The sequence below is a fragment of the Sorex fumeus genome, unplaced genomic scaffold (genome assembly GCF_029834395.1).
Source record: "Sorex fumeus unplaced genomic scaffold, SorFum_2.1 ptg000106l, whole genome shotgun sequence".
Classification (NCBI taxonomy): domain Eukaryota; kingdom Metazoa; phylum Chordata; class Mammalia; order Eulipotyphla; family Soricidae; genus Sorex; species Sorex fumeus.
The window spans coordinates 4,818,466-4,843,267 of NW_026606163.1; the positions used below are offsets into that span (position 1 = coordinate 4,818,466).

At 39.5% G+C, this 24,802-nt stretch overlaps 1 protein-coding gene across 2 annotated transcripts in view; it reads left to right on the forward strand.

Annotated features, from left to right (window-relative positions):
* FRMD3 (FERM domain containing 3) overlaps positions 1-24,802 on the forward strand; it is a 299,884-nt gene that overhangs the window by 213,696 nt on the left and 61,386 nt on the right. For both annotated transcript variants that reach the window (XM_056134756.1, XM_056134757.1), the window contains exons 6-10: positions 2,347-2,470; positions 16,726-16,813; positions 18,350-18,438; positions 21,964-22,027; positions 23,245-23,333. In XM_056134756.1, coding sequence (XP_055990731.1) covers positions 2,347-2,470; positions 16,726-16,813; positions 18,350-18,438; positions 21,964-22,027; positions 23,245-23,333 — 454 coding nt within the window. The remainder of the gene's footprint in view (positions 1-2,346; positions 2,471-16,725; positions 16,814-18,349; positions 18,439-21,963; positions 22,028-23,244; positions 23,334-24,802) is intronic.

The window sequence follows — 24,802 nt, forward strand, 5'->3', positions numbered from 1 at the left end:
GACATATCTCCATATACTGTATCTTGTGTTTCCCCTTCCATAGATTGCCAGTTTGTATCCTTTTTTTCCCCTGTTGGTTTTCTTACTCGATAATTTATAAATATGTGTGAGTTTGTTCATTGTTTCCAGTCTTAGATCTCGCAATTATATTCTTTAAGCTTGCCGTTTATTACTTTAACGATGATGTCCTTTAATAGAAGGAACTTTGTAACTTTTGATATGATGAATGAATCAATCCTTTCCTCAGTGGTTGGTGGTACTTTGGATCTTATTTTAAAAGTACTTCCTCATGTGGCTTTTATTTTAGATTAAGACTTTTGTAATTTAAATTTTATTAAGAATCTTTCAAGAGCTTTGCATCCTTCCCCATTTTTTTCCTTTTACAGTCATTTAACTGTTCAAAAATGAAGAAAAGCAAATAGAAATGACAGAGTTAGCTATGAAATTGTAGTTATATTCAAGGCTTATTGATTCTTGTTTTTGTTTGGGGTTATACCCAGCTGTGCTTAGGACTTGCTTCTGTCTCTGCACTCAGTGATGACTCCTAGCAGAACACAGGGGCCCATGTAGGATGCCAGATATTGAACCTAAGTTGGCCCACAACAATGCAAATGTTCTACCTGCTATTTTATGTCTCTGGTCCTAGGGCAGATTGTTATCTACCTTAAATTTATGTTGGTGATCAGGTTTTTTTTTTTTTTTTTTTTGCTTTTTGGGTCACACCCAGCGATGCTCAGGGGTTATTCCTGGCTCTGCACTCAGGAATTACTCCTGGCGGTGCTTTGGGGACCATGTGGGATGCTGGGGATCTTACCCAGGTCAGCCGCAAATGCCCTACCCATTGTGCTATCTCTCAAGCCCAATCAGGTCTTTTTTTAACATAATTTTTCCACATCTTCGGTTTATTCCTTTGGGCTATACCCTGTATTTTAGATGGAGGTATTTATGCTACTTCTGGCTCATTTTCTTTCTTAAGCTTATAGAATCACTACCACCAGAATATCACTTTTTAAATTTTAGGTTGTTATCCATGCAAATTCTCTCCTAAACACCCTGGATGTTCAGAATTACGCAGGCATTTCTTTTTGATTTCAAAGACCTGTGGAAAGTACTTCAGATTGGAATAGAACAGCAGTCAGCTCTGGTCCCTTCAACCATATTTAGACACACAGTCTTTATTTTTGTTTTGTTTGGGGGGCATAACTGGTGGTGCTCGGGCCTTACTTCTGGCTCTGCAGTCAGGGATCATTCCTGGCAGGGCTTAGGCTTGACATACCGTGTCCTGGGATCAAACCCATGTTGGCTATGTGCAAGGCAAGTGTCCTACCTGCTTTACTATCTGTCTAGCTCCAACAAACAATCTTTAATCTGAAGAACAATCCATTTCATTTTTAAGCATAATCCTCTTGGGTGCCTTCGTATTGTGATTTTTTTTTATTGAATGAGCTACACCTACACAAATTTCAGCGTAGGATCTTCCAGTCAGGGAATCCCACAATTCAGAGAAAATTAGCTTGTAGAGTAATCTTGTGAACACAGAGTAGTTTCTGATTAAAAGTATTACTTTGTCCTATCCGAGGGAGCATTTTGAAATACATGGGATACATTTGATAGTCATAACGATTAGTGTGCCATTTGTACTAGTATCTAAATAAGAGGGATGCTAAATCTCCTGTCATGCTTGGGAGCTGTGCAGAAATAAGGATAGTTTAGCAACTGCCCCTCCTATGCCAATATATCCCCTCACCAAGAAAACAATTTAAATTCACTTATTATGTAACGGTAAAGGTAAAGGCAAAGGCCCTCCCGTTGATCATCGATTTTCTCAAGCGGGCCCAGTAACGTCTCTATCATGAGACTTGTTGTTACTGTGTTTGGCATATCGAATACGTCACAGGGAGCTTGCCAGGCTCTGCCGTGCGGGCGAGATACTCTCGGAATCTTGCCGGGCTCTCTGAGAGGGGCGGAGGAATTGAACTCGGGTCGGCCATGTTGGCTGCATGCAAGGCAAACGCCCTACCGCTGTGCTATCGCTCCAGCCCCTAAAATCAACCTGCAGCAAGCTATAAACTAAACACTTATTATGTAGATAAGGAAAAAGAGACCGAGATCTTATCATGTACCCATACTCATACAACTATTTCTGAATTAGAATCTGAGCTTCTACACTCAGTCTCTGACCTTTCCACAGATAGAAATAGATTTTGGTGTCTGGAGTACTTCAGGCTTTTATCTCTTCCGGTTTCAGAGGCTAATTCATGTGCAACTTTGCTCTTGTTTTTAATATTTCTCTTTCTCCATTTTTCTCTCTCTGTTCCTCTCTCCCTTCCCCTCTCCCTTTTGTAGCTGAACTTGGTGATTACGACCCTGATGAACATCCTGAGAATTACGTCAGTGAGTTTGAGATTTTCCCCAAGCAGTCACAGAAGCTGGAACGAAAAATAGCGGAAATCCATAGAAATGAACTCAGGTACTATAATAGGGGTAGACATTTGTAAGAATGATAGAGGTGAGAAATATTTTCTTGCTTCACAGAATGCGAAAGTCATGTTGAGAAGTAAGAGTATTTTTTAATGCATGAATAGACAATTCCAAATGCAGAGAAATAATCTGGGTACCATCTCTCCATCTCAACTACGCAGAGTTACCTGGATGCCTTGTTTACAAACTAACAGCAGTTATCTGTCATATGTCTTTTTTAATTTTATTTTACATAAAACTGTTAACAATAATACATTACATTCATTATTTCAACACCAATCCCACCACCATTACACCCATCACTATTATTTTGAAGTTTCCCACCACCACTTAAGCCTGACCCACAGACAGATGCTAGATAATTAATTTTGTGTTGCTTGTTATGAATAGCATGAGATGTCATATGGCTGATTTTGAAGCCATGCATTCCTGGAATTCTAAAATCTTAAGGAATTGGTGTCTGGAGACATCTCTGCAGTGAGCTGATCAGTTCCGAGATTCATTTGTGAGTTTCTGGATCATGGCCGTTAATGCGCTTAACTGGTGCCCAGAGGCAGTTCATGAGCATGACAGCCAGGACCCCAAAGGGGCGGGGAGATGGGAAGGAGAGACCCATCCCTGATTCCTTGAGGTCTGGAGTTTTCAGTCACTGGTCCTGCATATACCTGGGTTTTTCATTGGGTTCTGGACCTTTGCAGCCCCCAAGATTCATATGGGGCAAGTGGAAGGATGACGCCTGCTCCTGTCTGAGGCACCCTGGTGAAATCTGCCTGACACAAGGTCGGGAACATCTTAGAGTGAGCTGCTCGGTTCTGAGATACACCTGCGAGTCCATCTGTCATATATCCTTGTGGGTTCTGACTACCCTGAGGTCTGAAAGTGAAATCTAGGATAAGTGAGTAATTCCTTCTATTTTCATCTTTCCCTGCCCTTCCTCCTTTCCCTTGCCTTCACTGAAAACCTTCACTCCAAGTCGAGTGAAATCTGTCCACAGCTTTCTTGGTAGCGCTCTTTTCAGGATGACAGCTTTAGTGTCTGGTCCTCCTTGACTTCTTTTCACTCTTGGACAATTGTTTACAACTGGATAATTCTGGAAGATTAGCAAATTATCATATGATAATTACTGTGCACCAGACACAGTTTTAAGTACTTATACATGTTTTGATGAAGGAGATAAATTCCATGGTTATCTTGTTTTAAGAGGATCTGAGAAACAAACACTGAATGACCCAAGTCCATAGAGCTAGCAAGAGGTAAAGGCAGGGTTTGAATCCAAACAGATTGACTCCAGGGTTTGTGCTCGTAAGCATTGTGCGGTGTTTTTTTCATATAGACTCAGGAGCAAAAAATGCAATCAGGGGAATTATCCCAATTTGGAATTCAGGTAACTCAGCTGTTCTGGTATGTGATGAGATTTTAAGGTCATGCAAATCACCAAAACTTTAATTTTATTAATAATTGCAAACCTGAGCTATGCTGTGGCAAATATTAATGGAGAATTTCAAGAACTGAGCTGGTCTTATATTCTAGACTTCTGATAATTACTTAGAACAATACAGGTTTCTGGATCTTGGAACAAACCATTGTACTTTTGTGAGGGAGTGTTGTAGCTCCCTGCTTTAGGCAGGCACTCCCCCTTCTGGTGATTCAGAGATGAGTCTACATGTGGGCATTAAAGGTGGAATCATATTTTAGCTTGGGAAAAATGACCATCTTTGTTTTTAAAGATAAAAATAGACACTAAAATTATAGTGATTTCAAAAATCAGCATACTGTCTAATGGGCAATTTTAAGTTATTGTCTGCTAAGAAAAATTTTGGCTGAAAATATATGGCTTTTTTTTTATATCTCAGGAAAAACATAGTGGAAGTAAAAGTAAAGTACCAATATTACAATTGAGGATTTTTTGTACCAGAACCGCATTGTCTGGAGAGAACCAGATGAAAGTCCTTTTGGCTGATGGAGTCACATCCACTGTATGGATTGGCGGAAACAGGAATCGAAATAGTGGGGAGAATTAGGTCAGAGTGATTAGGATTTGTAGAACCTCCAAGGATTTATTAATTGACAATAAATTCTAATCGAGAAATTACTGGATATAACGCTGTGCTTTATCTCATTCAACCCTCCCAAACTCTCTGAGGCAGGTGTAGTATTGTTGCTCGTTGAGTTGAAAGCAGCACAACCCAGAATAACTAAAAGACTTGCTCTTGTGGTAGCTGGAGACTTGCTGTCTCTCACACACCTCTGCTCTCATCCGCTGTGCTGAGCAGTAATCAGACAGTCACAGAGTCATGTTGATGATCCACAGTGACCACCTTGGCAATGGCACCAAAGGGAGGAGAGAGAGAGCAGGAGGACCAGTTCATTATTTGTGCTGTCCAGCAAGAGCTAAAAAGAAAAGTAGAGAAAGTGGAAAGAAAGGAGAGCATTCAGAGACATATTGGGAAGACTCGATGACCTCTGGATCTCAAGAGTAAATGAATGAATTAAACATGATTTCACATACCCTATAAGTTTTTTAAAAACCCTGTATATTATATCCACAGATATACTACCATAAGAAAAGAGAAAAATCATACATTTTTCTGCAACTTGGGTAGAACTAGAGGGGATCATGTTAAGTGAAATAAGGAAAAATACTAAATGATCTCCCACAGCTGTAATATACAGAGAAACAAAACAAGGGACCAAATAGTATCAAATCACACTAAACCAAGCTGTGAACTATCGAGGAGGACTGAAGCTGAGCCCTGGACTAAAGGGGGTCACTGAAGCCTTCCCCTATGCAAGCAAAGGGGAGTGGGTTAGAAAGAGGAATGATGAGGGGAGCCGGAAGTAGCTGAGGGGGATTTTCTTGTGAACTTGTTTGGGTAACTGTATTCCTCAAAACCTTAAGTGTTAGCATTATTGTAGACTTATGACTTACACTATAAAAACTAATTTTTTTTTTATAAAATGGTCAACACACAAAGAAAAAACTATCCTGGACCTGATCCCAGTACCTGAATGAGCTGATAACTGGGAAAATAGAATCATGTACCCAGCGAATGCAGGCTATCAACAGTTCATCATACTCAGAAGCAAATCCTACAGCTTGGTTAAACTGCCACTCTACTTGATCACTTGATCACTTGACTTCCCGTTAATCATTGATTTGCTCAAGCGGGCACCAGTAACGTCTCCATTTGTCCCTGTTGTGTGCTAGTGTAGCCCAATGGCATCTGTTCGCTCTAGGAACACGAAGAGCCTCAAACCGATCGTTCATGATCTTGATGAAGAAGTCTGACCATCTGGTAGGTGGGCGGCCACACGGTCTTTTGACATCCTGTGGAATCCAGTCAGTAAAAGCTCTAGTTCAGCGGTCATCCTTAAATCTCGTTATGTAACCAGCCCATCTGATTTTTGACACCTTAGCCACTCTACATCACTACATATTTTTAATATTGAGAAAACCGTTGTGAACAGGCCAGAGTTTATATGTGAAACATTAAATGGGTGGAAATGACGTAACATTGCAAGGAAGGAGTGAGGGGGCATTTTCCCATGTGTGTTTACTCATCCTTCTCAAATAGCGGTGTTTCCTTCTGTACCAGAGCAGCAAAGAGACATATATGGTCAGGGTGGGGAGGTTAAGAGAAGCAAAACATACTGACATTATAGAGAGGGAGGGTATGTAAACACAAAAAGACTGCAGCAGTCTATCTCTCCCACCGCCCACGTTCGGTAGTCTCATGCCAGTTCCCCCATGCTGAGGACGTCAATAGAATTATCTATTGACAATAGATAATGGATTATCTATTGTCAATGGATTATCCTGCAAATCTGATGGTGTCCAGGAGGGAGGTGAAAGTGGAAAAATACTCTACAGTGATCACTGCAACATAAGCTTTGCCTCCATCAAGTGACAATGTGGTCACCAAATTACTATTAAAGGAAATTCCCAAGAGGATTCCATTTGGTTTTCCTTGGGACTTAGGGACCCCAATGTCACCTGCTTCCAACCTGATTTCAGAACCAGTTGAGAAAGAAAACAAAATAGATAATAAAAACAAAACAAAATAAAAACAAAAGCAAATAGATAATGTTGTTGATTTACAGTGAGATGATACATTTTTACCCATTAGTATTGCAAACCTTCTCCATCAGCATCTTTACTTGATTGAATTTGTTCTCCTGTGCACAAACCATGACTATTTTTGGGAGAGAACTAATCAGGGGATGAAAACCTCCCTCCCCGGCACATATACTACTTGAAGGAAGAACTATTGTAATTTGATAAAGTCTGGAGTAGGAGAGTTCTATAGAGAGAAAGAGTCACTGCTTAGAATTGGAGGGTGTGTGTGTGTGTGTGTGTGTGTGTGTGTGTGTGTAAGGAAAGGGGAGGGGTGCTTGAAAATAGAAAATCAAGATTTTGCTGAGTTTTCACAGGCTGTTTAGATTCCTTTAGATGTTTAAGACATTAATGAGCTGGATCCAAGAGAAATTACAGTGGGCAAGGTACTAGTAGTTCATGAAACTGACCAGGGATTGACCTCCTGGTACCATATATGGCCCCATGAGTACTGCCAGGAGTGATCCCTGAATGCAGAGCCAGGAAAAAACCCTAAGCACATGTGTTCTAAATGTGTTATAGATTACACACATACACACACATACACAAAATTGTGAATATATTGAAACTCAAGCTTGGGGTAACTTCGTTTTCTATAGTGTGCCACATCTTGACTGAACAGGACGGTAGTACAGGGAGAAGTCATAGTTTTGAAAGTATATTAGTATAGTTATAGGTTTTCCCTTTATTAGTCAAGAGAACATACATTTTGTTGATAAAATAGCCTCTAAAAATTCATGGCTTAGCATAAAGACATTTCTTCTTTGCAAATTGTGTGTGGTGCGTGTGTTATAGTTGATAAGCCTACATTCATCACTATTCACCACATACTGTATACCTCAGCATTCTTTTGATGTACATTCATTGGGTTTGGATTATTGTAACAATGACTTGTCTTGACCTTTATAATATCACACAAAACAGTTGCCACTTCTTTACGCATATTTTACACAAGTGTTTCTCAACTGGGGGGCATGTGTCCTTTTTTAGACTTCAAGGACATTTCAAGAGGGCACAGGTAAATTCACACAAGGACCTCCAGCATGAGACGAGTGAGCCAACACGTAGGGATACAGGAAGGAAAAGAGTCAGAAAGTGAAGCTATGATCTGGAAAACATTTAGAAACACTGCTCATGTTAACTTCTCCCTGTTTTGTTTTTTCAGAGTGTCTTATAGTTAGGATCATGGAGTATATAGCCTTTTCATATTAGTTTCACTAATAAAATACCATACAATTAAGTTTCCTTAATTTTTCATAAATAACTCATTGTTTTTATTGCCAAATAATATTCCATGTCTGCATGTACCACAGTTTGTCATTCATCTACTGAAGTATATTTGTTTTTCCCCAAATTTTAGCAATTACTATTAAAGCTGCTTTAAGCATTCATGTGCAGTTTTGTGTGGACATAAAATTTCAACTCCTTTAAACTTTGGGTAAATGCCAAGGTGCATGTTTGCTAGTTTGTATTATAGAGTATGCTTTATTTTATAAAGAAAGTTTCAGACTCTCTTCCGAAGTGGTCATACCACTTTGTGTGCTCACTAGTAATGAATGAGAATTCCTGTTACTCTGAATCCTGCTAGCAGTTGGTACAGTCAGTGCTCTGGATTTGGGCCTTAATAATACATGTGTAGATAATAGAATTGTAATTAAAAATATTTTTTATATGAGCATCTTCAAACTTCTCAATATCCTGTGAAGAAGACAACACGGAGATATATGAATTTCATTACTGAACTGAAGTTGATGCTCAAACCATGGAGATTAAATGATTCTCCAAGGGCATAGATAATTCATCTGTTATCTTTCTAAGTCAAACATACATTTTAGCCACTCAATTCTGCTTTTGTAAAGTAAAAGATAGACTATATGCACATATATATATGAGTGAGTTATGATTCAAAAAAATTTTATTGACAAAGTAGATGGCAGGTCAGATTTGACCCATTAGTTTGCTCAGTTCTGTTATAGACATTGATATGGCAGTTCTGAAAACAACTTCTGCTTCCCTTGCCTACCTATCTGAAGACAACAAGAGTACTATTGTTTTTTTTAAAAAAAGTAAGTTTAAGAAAGAGTCGCCTTGCAATTTATAAATTTAAGTTGAGTTTTGTAGGAAGAGGTGAAGTCTGAGCACTGGAACTGTTTTAGAAACAGGATATTACTGCTTGGGCCCTCTAGGAGCTAGGAGATGGCCATTGTCAGGATCGCAGGGAAATGGCAATTATCTTCTTTTTAACTCACTTGCTTTTTCCCATAGCTTCGTCATGACTTTCTGAGTTGGGGGGAGGGGATGCTTATTCCATTAGTCATGAGGAAATTCAGAGGAGGGTCCTGAAGATCAAGTAGAAGATTGGCTATACTGTCCAGAGTGATAGGACATGGGTAGAGCACTTACCTTGCCTGTGGCTGACCTGGGTTTGATCCCTGGCGTCCCCCAGGCCTGCCAAGAATGATCCTTGAGTGCAGACCCAGGAGTAAGTCTGAGGACCTCCAGGTATGACCCCTCTGCCTCCCCAAATTAATTCAATTTAAATATAGTGACTTTACTATCTGGAACAATTAGGAGTCTCTGGACTCCTGTCGTTTCTTCTCTAGTAATCCTCATCTGCTCATCAAGTTTCTTTTTGTTGTTGTTATTGTTGTTGTTGGATGCACATATATTTTATTTTATTTATTTATTTTAAATTTTTTTAAATTTTATTGAATCACCGTGAGATAGTTACAGGCATTCATGTTTGGGTTACAATCACACAATGATTAAACACCCATCCCTCCACCAGTGCACATTCCCCACCACTAATACCCCCAGCATACCCCCCTTTCCCAGCCTCCCCCTGCAGACAACATTCCCCATACTCTCTCTCTACTTTTGGGCATTATGGTTTGCAGTACAGACACTGAGAGGTTATCATGTTTGGTCCTTTATCTACTTTCTGCACACATCTTCCTTCCCGCCCGATTCCTTCAGCCATCTTTTTCTTAGTGATCTCTTCTCTATTCCAGCTGCCTTCTCCCCTTTGCTCATGAGGCAGGCTTCCAGCTATGGAGCAATCTATCTGTCCCATGTATTTACTGTCCTTAGGTGTCAGCCTCATGTTATGTTGTTTTATACTCCACAAATGAGTGCAGTCCTTCTATGTTTGTTCCTCTCTTTCTGACTCATTTCACTTAGCATGATACTCTCCGTGTCTATCCATTTATAAGCAAAGTTCATGACTTTATCTCTCCTGACCGCTGCATAGTATTCCATTATGTAGATGTATCATCGAGTTTCTTAATAGAACAGGTTTACTTCAGTCACTGGTCATTGGATTTTAAATATTCAAAAGGCTCATTTGGTAGTGAAGTTCTATTGATAAAATATAGTACTTTCTTTTAAATGCAGAACAATAATCAATTGTCCACTACCACAGTGATCTAAACTTTTGTTGGAATAATGACACTATGTGTGTATAAAACAAAATTATTATATCTTTTGTTTCTCAAAATCATGTTCCTGTAAATCATGTGCTATGATTTCTTGGCAAGATTTATGTTTTCAAAAAGTTCTGTGTCCTGGGTCTGGAGGGAGCATACCAAGTAGGGGGCTTACCTAGCATATTGCCAACGCAATTTTCATCTCTGGCATCCCCAATGGTCCCCTGAGCAATGCTAAGAGTGATTCCTAAGTGCATTATACCAGGAGTAGTCCCTGAACATCACGAAGTATTGCCCCAAAACCAAAGCAAATGAACAAGAATATCTGTGTGTCCTGCTTTAGTAGATATTTCTACCTGTGCTTCTGATCAATTTATTACAAGGGCCCCCATAGGAAATATTTTTTGTGTCATTTTGAAACAAGTACTTACATAAATATAAGAGGGAAAATGTCAGATTATTGTTTTTTTGTTTTGGGGACCACACCTGGAAGTGCTCAAGGCTTACTCTCTCCTGTCTATGCTTAGAAGGCCATGTTGGAGGGCAAACTGGAGTCAGCCACATGGAAGACAAGTTCTGAGCTAAAACGTAGAACATTCTTTTTTGAATCATGTACTAATTCTTCAGCTTCATGTCAGATTATGTCACATCAAACTTGAGAGGCACTTTCACTTTGTTATCTTTGCTCCCTACTCTAAACCTCCTTTCTGTTTCAAGTCTCTTTCCAAAATCCTAGAGGCTCTTTTCTCTCCAGAGTCTCAAGTTTAATTTTTATACTATGTTGTTGGTTTTGTAAAATCACAAGTAGGAAGATGTAATGAATTAATATTGAATTCCCCCCCCTACTGTAAAAACTAAATCCTTGCCTTATGTGACTTGCTGTCAGGGACATTTCTAGGCAGGATTGAACCAGAATCAAATGATATGTACACCAGAGCCACCAATATTCTGATACAGATGAAATATCACTAAAATGGTCAAATGCAGAAAAATCAATGTCATTAAAATACAAAATGTCTTTGGAGAGTAAGGATTTGTATTGAAAGCTGGAGACAATCATTAATGATTTCTTGATCATCCTTGTAATTTTAAATTATTCACAGTGCCTGAGGCCTTTCTTGCAATATTTGATGAAACTATTACAGTGTATTTAGCCATCCATCCATGCATTCATCCATTTATTCATCTACTTATTCATGATTCACCTGTATCATGTATCATGTATCATGTATTATGCATCTACCCGTTCTTGCAGCAAGTATTTGTTGAAGAGCAATTGTATGTCAGGAGCCCTAGTGGCCTTGAATGGTCTAACTCAGCAGTCTTCAGTGCTTCACCCCGCCTGGGATTTTGTTTGCCATGTACCTTACCCCTGAGCTCATATTTTAAAATGTTTTGAGGGGGCCATGTATTGCTGGATTCAAACTTGAGTCTGGCACATGCTTTGGTGACTTTTAACTATCTTCCGGATTCCCATTTCAGGAGATTTTATCTAAGAAGTATTTATTAACAAGTAATTTGCCTCCTAATAAGTTTTATTAATCACTGAAAGCTACAACTAGTATGCAGATCCTTTGACTGTCAGGATGTAACTAGTGAAATGCAAATAAACTTGACATACTCCACAACAGCGATTATATGTCCACAAAAGGGATTATAAAATAACTGTCCTTGTCTAGTCTGATGCAGAAACATGTTCTTTGGGTCAAATAACTGTTTTTAAAACTAGAATTAATAGACATAAAGACCCATATTTACTTGCAGCTGGTCATATGGTGCCTTAGGATCTGACCCTGATATGACCCCACTCAACCAGAGCTAAACAGCAGAATTATTTTCTCTTAGAGTGGTGATTCTCCCAGATCAGTCAGTTTATCTTCTCTCTCCATGGGATTGAATTTGCAGCCACATTAGCACTGTAGCAACATAGCACTGTCCTCCCGTTGTTCATCGATCTGCCCTAGCGGGCCCAGTAACGTCTCCATTGTGAGACTTGTTGTTACTGTGTTTGGCATATCAAATACATCACAGGTAGCTTGCCAGGCTTTGCCGTGCGGATGAGATACTCTTGATAGCTTGCTGGGCTCTCTGAGAGTGGCGGTGGAATTGAACATGGGTCAGCTTGGTTGGCCGCGTGCAAGGCAAATGACCTACCTGCTGTGCTATCGCTCCAGCCCCAGTATAAACAATGTAGATGGTAAATTGTTGAGTTAATTATCATAAGCCAGTTAGAAAGTCAAGTTATAAAACCGGGAGGCAAGGGACAGGCCCAATGGCTCTCCCCCAAACCACCTGCATCGGGGTGGGCCCGGGGCTGCTCCCCCAGGCGGGGCAGCCCAGGTCATGGGGCAAACAGAAAGAAACGATCACCAAACCAGTTGGTTGATTTATTATTGCCGTTTATTCCATTCCCCCCGTGCGCCTGCCCCAGTCTCCTGAGCCTCCCATTCTCGTCTCCCACTGCTTCTCATTCCCATCTCCTCCTGTCTCTCCTGCTTATCTCTTCATGCTTCATCTCACAGCATGGACTCTCTAGCTCCATGTGCCTGCTCCTCTTTCTTCTACATTCTTCTCCCTCTGCCCGCCTTGTTAGTCTCTGGGCACTCCATCTTGCCGCCTTGCTCTCTCTCTCCTCTCTCCAACTCTCTTTTCTCTCCAACTCACCACACTGAGGTGACACTGCACCCAATCAGGTAGCAAAATCAACATAAGAAAGCCCTTCCTGACTGCCAGGTTCAAGAGCAGAAATATCACGTAGGGGTCCAAAGTCCTTCCTGATTGTCCAAGGACAAAATACCTCCTAAGGTGATTTTCTCCTTTCCTCAGCCAATAACTCTATCAACATCTTAATATTAGTTATTTTTGTATGGACACAGTAAGAGATACATTGAGGCTTGTAGGGCAGCTCTCCTGGGAACATCTTGCCATAGACTTACACTACAGAGCTCAGGCCAGACTAATCTTTCCTAACCCTAGCAGGGTCCGAATCTAGTTATTGCTTTTTGGATCATGACAGCATTTGTCCATGACCAAGCTCTTAACTTATAGTTAAGCATTAGGCACTTTCGCCAGGCCTATCTCAATCCCAGGGTGGCACATAGCTTACCCTGGTTCCATCCAGTCCCTCATCAGGACCCTGCTTTTGGGGGCCCTAGGAAGTAAGGGCATCTGAGGCTTAGGTCAAGAGAACAGGAGGAAAATATCACTGAGACTTCATCTTTCCTAACAGCTGCATAGCATTCCATTGTGCAGATGTGCCAACGTTTCTTTAACCAGTCATCTGTTCTAGGGCACTTGGGTTGTTTCCAGATTTTGGCTATTGTGAACAGTGCTGCAGTGAACATATAGGTACTGATTTCATTTCTACTGTGCTTTTTTGCATCCTTGGGATATATTCCCAGAAGTGGTATTACAGGGTCATATGGAAGCTCAATTTCTAGCTTTTGAAGGATCGTCCATATTGTTTCTCCAGAAAGGCTAGACTAGTGGGCATTCCCACCAACAGTGAAAGAGCATCCCTTCTCCCCCACAACTGGTCCAGCACTGGTTGCTTTTGTTCTTTTGAATGTGTGCCAGTCTCTGCAGTGTGAGATGATATCTCATTCTTGTTTTGATGTGTATCTCCCTGATGGCTATGAAATTTGCTTATAAATGGATAAACATGGAGAGTATCATGCTAAGTGAAACGAGTCAGAAAGAGAGGGACAGACATAGAAAGACCACACTCATTTGTGGAGTATAAAACAACACAACATGACGCTTACTCCTAAGGATAGTAGATACATGGGGCAGAAAGATTGCTCCATAGCTGGAAGCCTCCCTCATGAGCAAATGGGAGAAAGCAGCTGGAATACAGAAGGGATCACTAAGAAAATAATGACTTGAGGAACTGGTTGGGATGGGAGGTGTGTGTAGAAAGTAGATAAAGGACCAAACACAATAACCTCTCAGTGTCTGTATTGCAAACCATAATGCCGCAAAGTATAGAGAGAGTATGGGGAATATTGTCTGCCATGGAGGCAGGGGGAGGGTGGGAAAAGGGGGGTAGGGGGATATACTGGGAATATTGGTGGTGAGGAATGTGCACTGGTGGAGGGACAGGTGTTTGATCATTGTGTGATTGTAACCCAAACATGAAAGCTTGTAACCATCTCAGAGTGATTCAATAAAATTAAAAAAATATATATCACTGAGAGTCAATGAACTCCCAAGTTACAAAAGCATAGCATTTACTGTCTTGTGTCCATACAAAAAGGACATTGCTCTGAATAAACTATGCAAATGACTTAAGGAGAAGAGATTAAACAATATGTACAAGTCAACAGAGCACAAAAAAGTTTACAAATAAACACATAGGAATGGGAGTACTGTGATGGGAGCAACCCAATAAACCTAAACTACCTGAGACTATGCAGGAAGGACAAAACAATGTTATCCTACATATATAAGCATATATATTATATTCCTGAGCTATTCTGTATGGTACTTTTAGACTACATAGCAATTAACTTTTTCCTTTTATTAGAAATCTAGGAGGCTTTTTTTCTCTTTCAACCATTGCAAAAATGTATACTATGTGAAAGGATACATATATGTTTATTTAAATAATAGTTGAAATAACACCTATGCAGCACAGATGCTGAGGGGTTGGAGCTGAGCTTTCAGTCTACAAAAGGGATTATGGCAGATTATAAGTGAAGGCTAATAAAATATATCAGCAAGTATAACAAATCAGTGATAACACTAAGAGTATTAGAAAGTGAAATTAGGAAGGACTAGTGTTAGGTATAGAAGTCCATGAATAATGACCCAGAGTACAGAGCCAAAAGTAAGTCCTGGGGATGACTGGGTGTTCCTTGCCCCCTTGGAATAATGAAACAAAGGCAATACAAGGAAGGTGAATACAATAAAATTTGCTAAATAGAATCCCTCAAGAAAGAGATGAGAGAGTGGTTGGAAAGGAGGGGGGAGCTGGTAAGGAAGCAACCTGTAAAAGAAAAAGGTTTTCTAAGAAAGAGGTGAGTATTAAAAGTAATTGTAAAAATGTTCCCAACATAAAGTAACAAAATAGGAGACTAACACCCAAGAGTGGCTGAGATTAGTACCAGGAATTTTGCTCCATGGCTTGGAGGCCAGCCACACATGCTAGGGGAAAAGATAGCTCAGAGAGAGAAAGGAGCACCAAATAAAGGGTGTTGGGAGTACCCTCCCAGGATGGGAGAAGCATGCTGAAAGTAGACTATAGACTGAACATGATTGCCACTCAATGCCTCTTTTGCAAACTACAGTACCCAAAAGGAGAGAGAGAACAAAAGGGAATGCCCTGCCAAAGAGGCAGGGTGGGATGGGGAAATGGGGAGTGGGAGGGATACTGGGACCTGTGGTGGTGGAAAATGGGCACTGGTGGAGGGATGGGTACTTGATCATTGTATAACTGAAACCCAGGTACAAAAATCTGTAAGTCTGCAACGGTACCTCATGGTGTCTCACTAATAAAAATTTTTTAAAAAAATGTTCCCATAGTACTTTTTACACAGTGTTGTGTAAACGGATATACCTCAGACACTTCAGAATAAATGTCCAGTATGTTTAGTTTAAAGGATAAAGTTATACTATAGTATAAAGTCTTGGAAAGTTTGGGGAGAAAGTAGATAAGATACTGTTTTTATTTATTTTGGGAAAAGGAGATGCACCCAGTATTTTCAGGGCTTACTCCTGGCTGTAGACTCAGAAATCACTCCTGGCAAGCTCAGGGATAGCAGGGATCTAACCCAGCTCATCTGCCTTCAAGGTAAATGTTATACCACTGTGCTATTACTCTGCCCCTATACTATTTTGCTTTAGAGGCATGATGGCTCTCAACTCTTGTAGGGGATACATTTTAGAGAAGTTTTTGGGTAGAAATAGAGTTAATACTGCAACATTTTTTACATTTTAAAATAAAAATTAATTCCTATTATCTTCCTTAGTAAACTGCTCTTTTTTGTTAGGATTATTTATTCCGGGAAAATGCTTCCAATTCTGAAGACATATGTGAAATATTAATATAAGTCAAAGCAGAGTCTTTGAAAATCTGCACAATCCTAGTTTTGGAACTTAGATCCAAAGGGGCTGTTAAACATCTTCTATATTTGTAGCATCTACCCCACCCTGCCCCCATCCGTATTCTGAGGCCAAGAACTTGTTTACCACCTGGAGAACAGTGCTGGCATTAATAGCTGAGATTTCTTTTCAAAATCCAAGGCTTTACAATGGAATGGTTGATGATTCTTACCAAGATGGCTTTGTTTAGGCTTGTTGATGTGGTTACAGGATTGTCCATTTTCTAGCCTGGGCAAAAGGGAATGTTATTTACTCTTGAGTATTTTTTTTTCAGTTAATTAGAAAAGAAAGATGATGATTTTATTTCATAATAAAATCAAATTTGCAAAGACCTGCTTACTGGTAACTTGATAACCCTGTTTAACTGTGTAGGCCACTGGAGTTCTTAGAGTAGGTTTGTTATGGAACAATTAGCCAGGGAACTTGAGCTCAGATTCCTCAGCAGAGGGCACCTTGCAATGAGAAATAATGTTCAGTCTTAGTTGTTACCATTTATAGGAGCTCTCATTTTCATTTAGGCTCTTACATTTTGCTGAATGAAGAAACTCTATGTTTCTATTATTTTCCATATTAATTCTCTAAACTTTTCTTGTGTGATTTTAGAGGCCAGAGCCCCCCGGTTGCTGAATTTAATTTACTCCTGAAAGCTCACACTCTGGAAACCTATGGAGTGGATCCTCACCCGTGCAAGGTTGGCATGTACTGATATTTTGCTCCAAGGACACAGAAGTAATGTGTGGGTCTGGCCTAACCCTCCTAACAGCCTTACCTATCACATCTGACTGAAAGGGACCAGATTGGCTATAGTCGCATGTTTGGACTATTGATTTTCTTTGGCGTTCTCAAATTTTGTGCTGATGACTATGTAGCAGCCACATTTTTCTAGGTACACATACATGGATACATTCATCAAGTGGGTAATTTTTTAAGCTGGACAGTATAAGATCCTAACAGATTTATTTAAAAGGTTGTTGCCAAAATGCAGTAACATTCAAAACATTCAAAAAAATGCATGCTTGTTATGCTCTATATTCAACTCCCAGCACAACATGACCCCCCAAAAACTGCTGGGTATGGCCCTGGCAGACCCTTTCTTAGGTGAAACCCGAATCGTGTATATGATAAACACATGAGCTACCACCCTAAATTGCTGAATCACAATCATTGGGGGTGAACTTGAGGAATCGACTGTTCTAATAGACCCACACCGTGATACTCTTGCACACACTTGCAAACATGAATGTTAAAAACAACAGTCTCCTTTCTTTATCTTAAACTGCCTCAAACAGACATTGCCATGAATCTCAAACTATGACATAAGCCCTTATGTCAGTCATGTTCCTAAAGATAAGTTTTTAAATCATACTAGAGTGTTTTTGCTTATGCAGACTGAACCAGCCTATTGAATGTGGTTCTGCCAACTAGCTAGTAGGAGCTCTGAGCTCAGCTGCTCATTTGAGACACCAGGGGACCTTCAAAACTTCCTACTTCCCAATTCATCAGCATGTGTGGGCTGGAACACAGGTTTCCCTGATGATTCCACTATGTAGCTCTGCTAGAGCCAACGGTCCTGATATGAATATCTTGCTCCACTCGCACAATTATTTTGTAATATTTGCCAGATGCCCCTTTCTTTATATAGATATAAATCAGATTTTTTCATTTAATTAGATTTTATCCACAAACTGAGCCTCTCTGTTTGTTTTACTTATTACTTGGAAACTGTCTTGATTTTGCTGTGTTGTTCCTTTGTTTTCACTTAACATCTTTAGCATGCTTAATTTTCCTGGTTGAAGCTAAATAAAGGTAGATATTTTTGGATATAATTTCCAGAAACCTTTGTAGGATTGCATCAAGGTGGACTATATGCTTGGGCTTTGGTTTTAGTGCTGTCTATGACCAAGATGAGTTTGTCCACATTACAGAGCAGGCCTGAGAACTCAGGTGACTTCAGAAGACACTGAAGAGTAGACAGTAGTTTGGGACTAATCTAAATTTTTCTAGGAGCTTCCTGGCACAATAGGTTTGTTCTTCAGAGGTAAAAGTTACTTGTTCCTGGACCTCACCCAGATATTTGAAGTTCTGTCTTTATAAGTTCTATCTCCAAACACTGTATAGAATTAGTCATTGGAAGTAACCTGAAATTAACCCCTTGTAAGAGGAGAACTCTTTGTCATATGATTTCTTTTTCTCAATCCTAATCAGTTGTTTTCTCTATATTTTTCAGGATTCAACAGGCACAACCACATTTTTAGGGTTTACTGCTGCAGGTTTTGTGGTTTTTCAGGGAAATAAGAGAATCCACTTGATAAAATGGTGAGTATTTCTTTGAAAACTAGCAGATTATTTTTCTTACTCTTGTTTTTCTTTCTTTGCCTTTGAATTTTTACTTTTAGAAAACATTGGTGTATCGAAAGTTATGGTGTTTCACTAATAAAAAAAAAACATGGTGTATGATGCTTAGTAGCCACTTTTTTGCCTTGTAAAGGGACTCATCATCTATAAATAAAACCCAGTTCAGGTTTTTTTGAGACTTGTAGCATGTCCTAAGCTCAGGATCCTCCAGAAAGAAAGGATCTGGGGTTTCCCTTAGGGTAACCTCTTCTCTGACTGGGGTAGGGGTGCCCACAAGTGAGCCAGAGGGGAGAAAAGTGCAAGTTACTTCAAGAAACTTAGGCTCTGCAATACTGCTTCTAGGATTATATCCCAGGGGTGCAAAAGAAAAAAAGCACAGTATAAATGACATCTGCACCTGTATGTTCATTGAAGCACTGTTCATAATAGCCAGAATTTGGAAACAACCCAAGTGCCTGAGAACAGATGACTAGTTAAAAGAAACTGGTGCATTTACACAATGGAATACTATGCAGCTGTTAGGAAAGATGGTGTTGTGAAATTTGCATAAGTGGATGGACATAGATGTTCCAGGGTGTTAGACTGGGAACAATGGGAGGGAATCTGGGGACACTGGCTGGGGGAATTTGGAACTGATAATGAGATTGGTACGAGGGCATTTTATGCCCAAATCTTGGTTATCAATAACTTCATAAGTCATGATTATTTAAATAACTCTTTAAGAATGAGAACCACATGGCAGGGTGGGACAAATGAAGACCTGGCTCCTTGTAGTGAGGCAGAGCATCATCTGTTTGAACATAGGATCTTGAGGAAGAATCAAGTCTAGGTTGTATCCATAAAGAAGTAGGAGGCATTATATGTGCGCAAAGTCATTAATTACAGTACTGTAAATCACAGAACTGCAATCAGTCAAAATATATTTAAAAGAAAATAAAAGGATGTTGGTGGGATGGACCAGGAAATCAGGCTTGTTTGTACCAGCAGTTTGATTGTTTCTCCTCTGATAGTCCTTGACACATTTTTCTATCATGTCACAGGAGGTGGTGGGCTAATTCTGTTTATCTGAGCCTTGTGTCTAAAGTTCTTGCTGATGGATCAGTGGCATCCTTAGCTCAGAGCTGGAAAAACTCTCTTGCACTTGTCTGTAACTCAGATTCATGGTTCAGTTGCATCAGGATTTTCTCCAGTACCTCTTTTATCAAGTCTTCCTATTTCTTAGGATTCTCCTCTGACACCTTCTTTCTTTCAAACTTTCCCCTACTGGATCAGCATCAGTTAACATACACCTCACTGTCACCGTTTGGTTTTTATATTTATTATTTTTTTATAAATATGTTTCTATAAGATCCCTTTGTTTCTCTAAATATTATCCTGATCTCCTTTAGCATCACCTTTTTTACTCATTTAATCAATACTGTATACTCCTATATCTGCTAACTTGTTCTCTCCTTCCAAAAGTGGTGTTCTAAGAACTCTTAGTTGCTTTAAAAAAAGTTTTGAAGTTCCCAAGTTTCAGTGAACTCAGCTGTAAATGGCCATCTGTGCTATTTGAGAGCCTCATAGGAAGGAAAGGAGATGGGAGAGAAACAAAATAAATAGAATATTTGACAGGTGTGATCTGTGAACGATGACATGGTACATATGTTTAATGTGGCATGGGGTCCAGTTTTCTTCATTGGCTGTTAAGAGTTTGAGAAGAAGTGTTGGGGTTGGAGCAATAGCACAGCGGGTAGGGTACTTGCCTTGCAGGCAACCAACTCAGGTTCGTTTCCCAGCATCCCATATGGTTCCCTGACTCCAACAGAAGTAATTCTTGAGTGCAGAGCCAGGAGTAACCCCTGTGCATCTCTTTGTGTGACCTCCTGCAAAAAAAAGTGTCAAAGCCAAACAACCTTTAGTCTATTCCAAAATAAGTTCTTTTGGGATTCCTGCTGACATTATGGGGAGAATGGATAATTTCAGTGCCCCTCCATTCTATCCTAACACTAAAAAGGCTTAAGGGTCCTAAAGGGGTTAGATCTTTGGGTTTTGAGTAGTTTGAGCTCTGGAAGAGTGCCATTAGAGCCAGTCATGTCTCAAGTGGATGTTAAGTACAAGTCTCTCCTCTTGGAGCTTTATTTTTTCTGGCTAGGTTGATGAGTTGAGATGGACATTTATAGGCCGTTTATGAGTTTACATTTTGGTGTTCCTGGTGTCGTGCTGGTGGTAGTCCTATCTTTCTCAGTCTTTACTACTCAGGTGTGTTATCGTCCTAGCCATATATAGGCTACTTCAATGCATTTTCTTCCTCATTCAAGTGTTTGTTTGTTTGTTTGTTCATTTGTTTTGAAAGACTTCCAGAGTTTTGTTACTCTGACAAATCTCCTCCTATGTTAAGACAGTGTAAATGTGGGGAGGTAAGTCAGGGCAGAGAGATAATACAGCAGGTAAGGCACCCGCTTGCCACAGGACAGACTCAGGTTGGATCGCTGGCACCTTCTGTGGTCCCCTGAGCTCTTCCAGGAATGATCCTTGAGTGCATATCCGGGGGTAAACCTTTAGTAATGCCAGGTATGTCTCCAAATCAAAACAATACAGTTGTAATTTGAGCTCACTCTTTCTCTAGCCCCAGGAAAATCTTGGGGGCATACTCATTGTCCTAGGAATTACATAAAAGAAATAAAAGTAAAACTCTCATTAAACATCTCACCAGTGAGTTTCTTTACTAGTCCTAGGTTCTACATTTCAGATTTTTCTCAGTTTAAGAATAAATATAATATCACTGTATTGACTAAATCTTAAGCATCTCAATATAATGGAAGATTTTTTTTTTTGCTTTTTGGGTCACACCCGGCTATGCTCAGGGGTTACTCCTGGCTCATGCACTCAGGAATTGCTCCTGGCGGTGCTCAGGGGACCATATGGGGTGCTGGGAATCGAACCTGTGCCGGTCACGTTGGCTGCGTGCAAGGCAAACGCCCTACCCGCTGTGCTATCGCTCCAGCCCCGGGATTTTTTAATAAAGAGAGAGAGTGGAAGTGAAAATTCTGTAGTGTGGTGTATTTGCTTCTTAGAGAAGCTATGAAATAGAAAAGGACAAAGTTTCTGAATCCATGGAATTTCAGTAACTGAACCTCAGAGAACCATCTACATTCTTCTTGCCTCACATGGTTGGCTGGCTAGTTAATATCATTTGGGTCCATAATAATTATGGGCTCCTAGAGCTTTTTGGAAGAAGGATCCTGTTTATCTGTTTAAAAAAGAAAACTGGAATAAATAATTCTGAGATTCCTGGAAAAACTCTCTCGGGAAGAAAATTGTGTATAATTCACTTGGGAGTTTTTCACTGCTCATTAGGTCTTCACCAATGATAAGATAATATCTTGTTTCATTGCAGTCTGCTTGGCATTTGTGAGTCAGCCAGATTCCTATGGGAAAGCCAGGGACCTTGGTGAGCTGCTACTTTTTTTTTTCCTCTCACCCAAAAAGATTTTCTTGTCTTAGGCTGGATGTCTGCAAATTGAAGTTTGAAGGAAAGACATTTTATGTGATTGGCACCCAGAAGGAGGTCAGATGCTACTTTTCTCAGTTCTTATTGTTGGATTTGCATGTGAATTTGTGTGTGTGATTCAAGAATAAAATGTGCCTCTACTGGTGTCATCCTTGAAGATCATGATAATGAAGTTAGTGCTAATAGAAATTTTATCTTGAAAGCATTTTAGACATTAATGTTAGATTTTCACATTCAAAAATGAAATAAGTGAAAAAAAGTTGACTGTATACTATGAGTAAAAAATGGATCAGAACGACTTGATATTCATAAAATGAAACTTCTTTCTATACATCCTTGATTTGCATACAGACTTATGAAACATGTGAAGAGTACCATCAACCAGTTCTGCTCAGAGTTTCATAATCATCCTTTAGGTACTAAGAATTTTTAAGGCATTACCTTCTATAGGTTAGCCTCACCAGAGAATACTCTGGGGATAAAGCCTTTACCGGAACTATTGTTTTTTTTCCATAATTTTATTTATTTATTTTCTTCTTATATTTATTTATTGAATCATTGTGGGAAAAGTTAAAAAGCTTTCAGGTTTAAGTCTCAGTCATACAATGATCAAACAACTTTCCCTTCATCAGTACTCACATTTCACCACCAAGAACCCCAATATACCCCTCCTCCCACCTTTCCCAATGCCTGTGAGGCAGACAGCACCATAACCCCTGGAACTATTGTTTTGTGTGGTGCTAGAGATCGTGTGATTGGGGCCAGGGCTTCACAACTGCAAGACAGGAACTCTGCTACTGATCCATGTTCCTTGCCCCCATAGAACTTTGAGACTCAGAAGGTGGTCTGGAAGTTTTTCCATTTCTTTTCTTTTTTCTTTTCTCTCTTTTTTTTTTAATGTAGGAGTACTGCTATTTATTTTTTAAATTTTTTTATGTTTTCCATTTCTTAACCCTAATTTTTATTTTAGTCACTAGTTATTCAAGAATGACAAATATGGTTTTGAACAAATTCAGATCTGATTATGAGATGGACAGGGCCTGGTAAGCTAAGAGTTGTCAGGAAGCTTTTTTATGAGAAATAGGGCCTTGGCAGATTCATGATGGCTATGAAGGGTGAGTCAGTATAGAATTGTATGTCAACCACATTTTTCACACTACAGTGATGCAGAAATTACTTCAAGTCTATTTGGTAGGAAGAAGGATACCTGAAAGAAAAACATGAATGACATAAACTGTGTTTAACATTCACTTTCTTTCTTTTTCTCTTATTAGAAAAAAGCCATATTGGCATTCCACACTTCGACACCAGCTGCCTGCAAACACCTTTGGAAATGTGGTGTAGAAAACCAAGCCTTTTATAAGTACGTGTCTTCCCTTTTTTTAGTCATGATGAATATAATTCAAGATGAATATAAATGTGGTTTTCTTTTTTTTCTTTAATTTTTTTATTGAAATCACCATGAGTTACACAGTTGCAAAGCTATTCATTACTAAGTCTAAGGCCTACGATGTTCCAACACCCATCTCTTCACATGTTCCAACACCCATCTCTTCACCAGTGCACATTTCCTGCTATTAATGTCCCCAAGTTCTCTCCTGCCCACCTCCTCCAGCTCCAAACCTATACCTTGCATCTAAGGCATATACTTTTCTTCATATGCATATACATATTATATTAATGGGCTGGAGCAATAGCACAGCGGGTGGGGCATTTGCCTTGCAAGCAACCAACATGGCCGACCTGAGTTCGATTCCTCTGCCCCTCTCGGAGTACCCAGCAAGCTACCAAGAGTATCTCACCCAGACAGCAAAGCCTGGCAAGCTACCCATGATGTGTTCGATATGCAAAGCACAGTAACAATTGTCACAGTGGAGACTTTACTGGGGCTGCTTGAGCAAATCGATGAACAGTGGGAGGACAGTGACAGTGACAGTGATTATATTAATGTATAATATGTATATAAAAGTATATTAAATGTGGCTTTCTAAGTATCCATGAAATCCTTTAAGTTTTTCAAAGAATGCATATTTAATTTAATATAGCTTTTTAATTATTTTTTAAATAATCTATATTCAAGATGAATATAGATGTGGCTTATTTGTTTAGTATGACTACTGCTACACCAAGAAAACCCTGAGCTCAGTGTTGGGTGTTTTACATGGAGTTGCTATGGGTTGTTTTTAGGTATTATTGTTCCTGGTATTTTTTAACTCTTTCTTGAGTATCATTACATTATATAAGTTTCAGGTATGCATCATTAAACGTAAAGATGTAGTCAATAGAATTAATTCACCACTAAAAATTAATTTCTGTCCTGTCCCATACCATTGATCCCCCTTTTCCCCAATTTACCTTCTCCTTCCCAAATCTTGTGTCTTCCTATAGTGACCATTAACTTAGTCTGATAGTGTAAAATCTTGGGTTAGTTTCCTTTAGTCAATTCAACTGTTTGGTTTCTCTGTCCACCACATAAAAGTTAAATATTATATGGTATTTTTCTTTCTCTGTCTGATGTCATTTCCTAAAGATGGTCTTCTCAAGTTTCATTCATGTTACCTAAATTTACCATTCAGTCGACTAAAATGACAGAATTTCTTTTTGGGTAGTATTATGTAGTGTGGATACACATAGACACTGTGTTCTTCATTCAATCATCTGTTGATAGGCTTTGCAGTTGCTGCTGCCGCTTGGCTGTTGTGAGTCATAGTGCTGCAATGATGAAAAATTGTGTTCGATCTTCTTTGGGTGTCCTAACAAAAATTTACTTTCAAGCAGTTGTTTAGTTCAAGTTATTTATTTGAGAAGTGGTCAGTGAATACACAATGAACA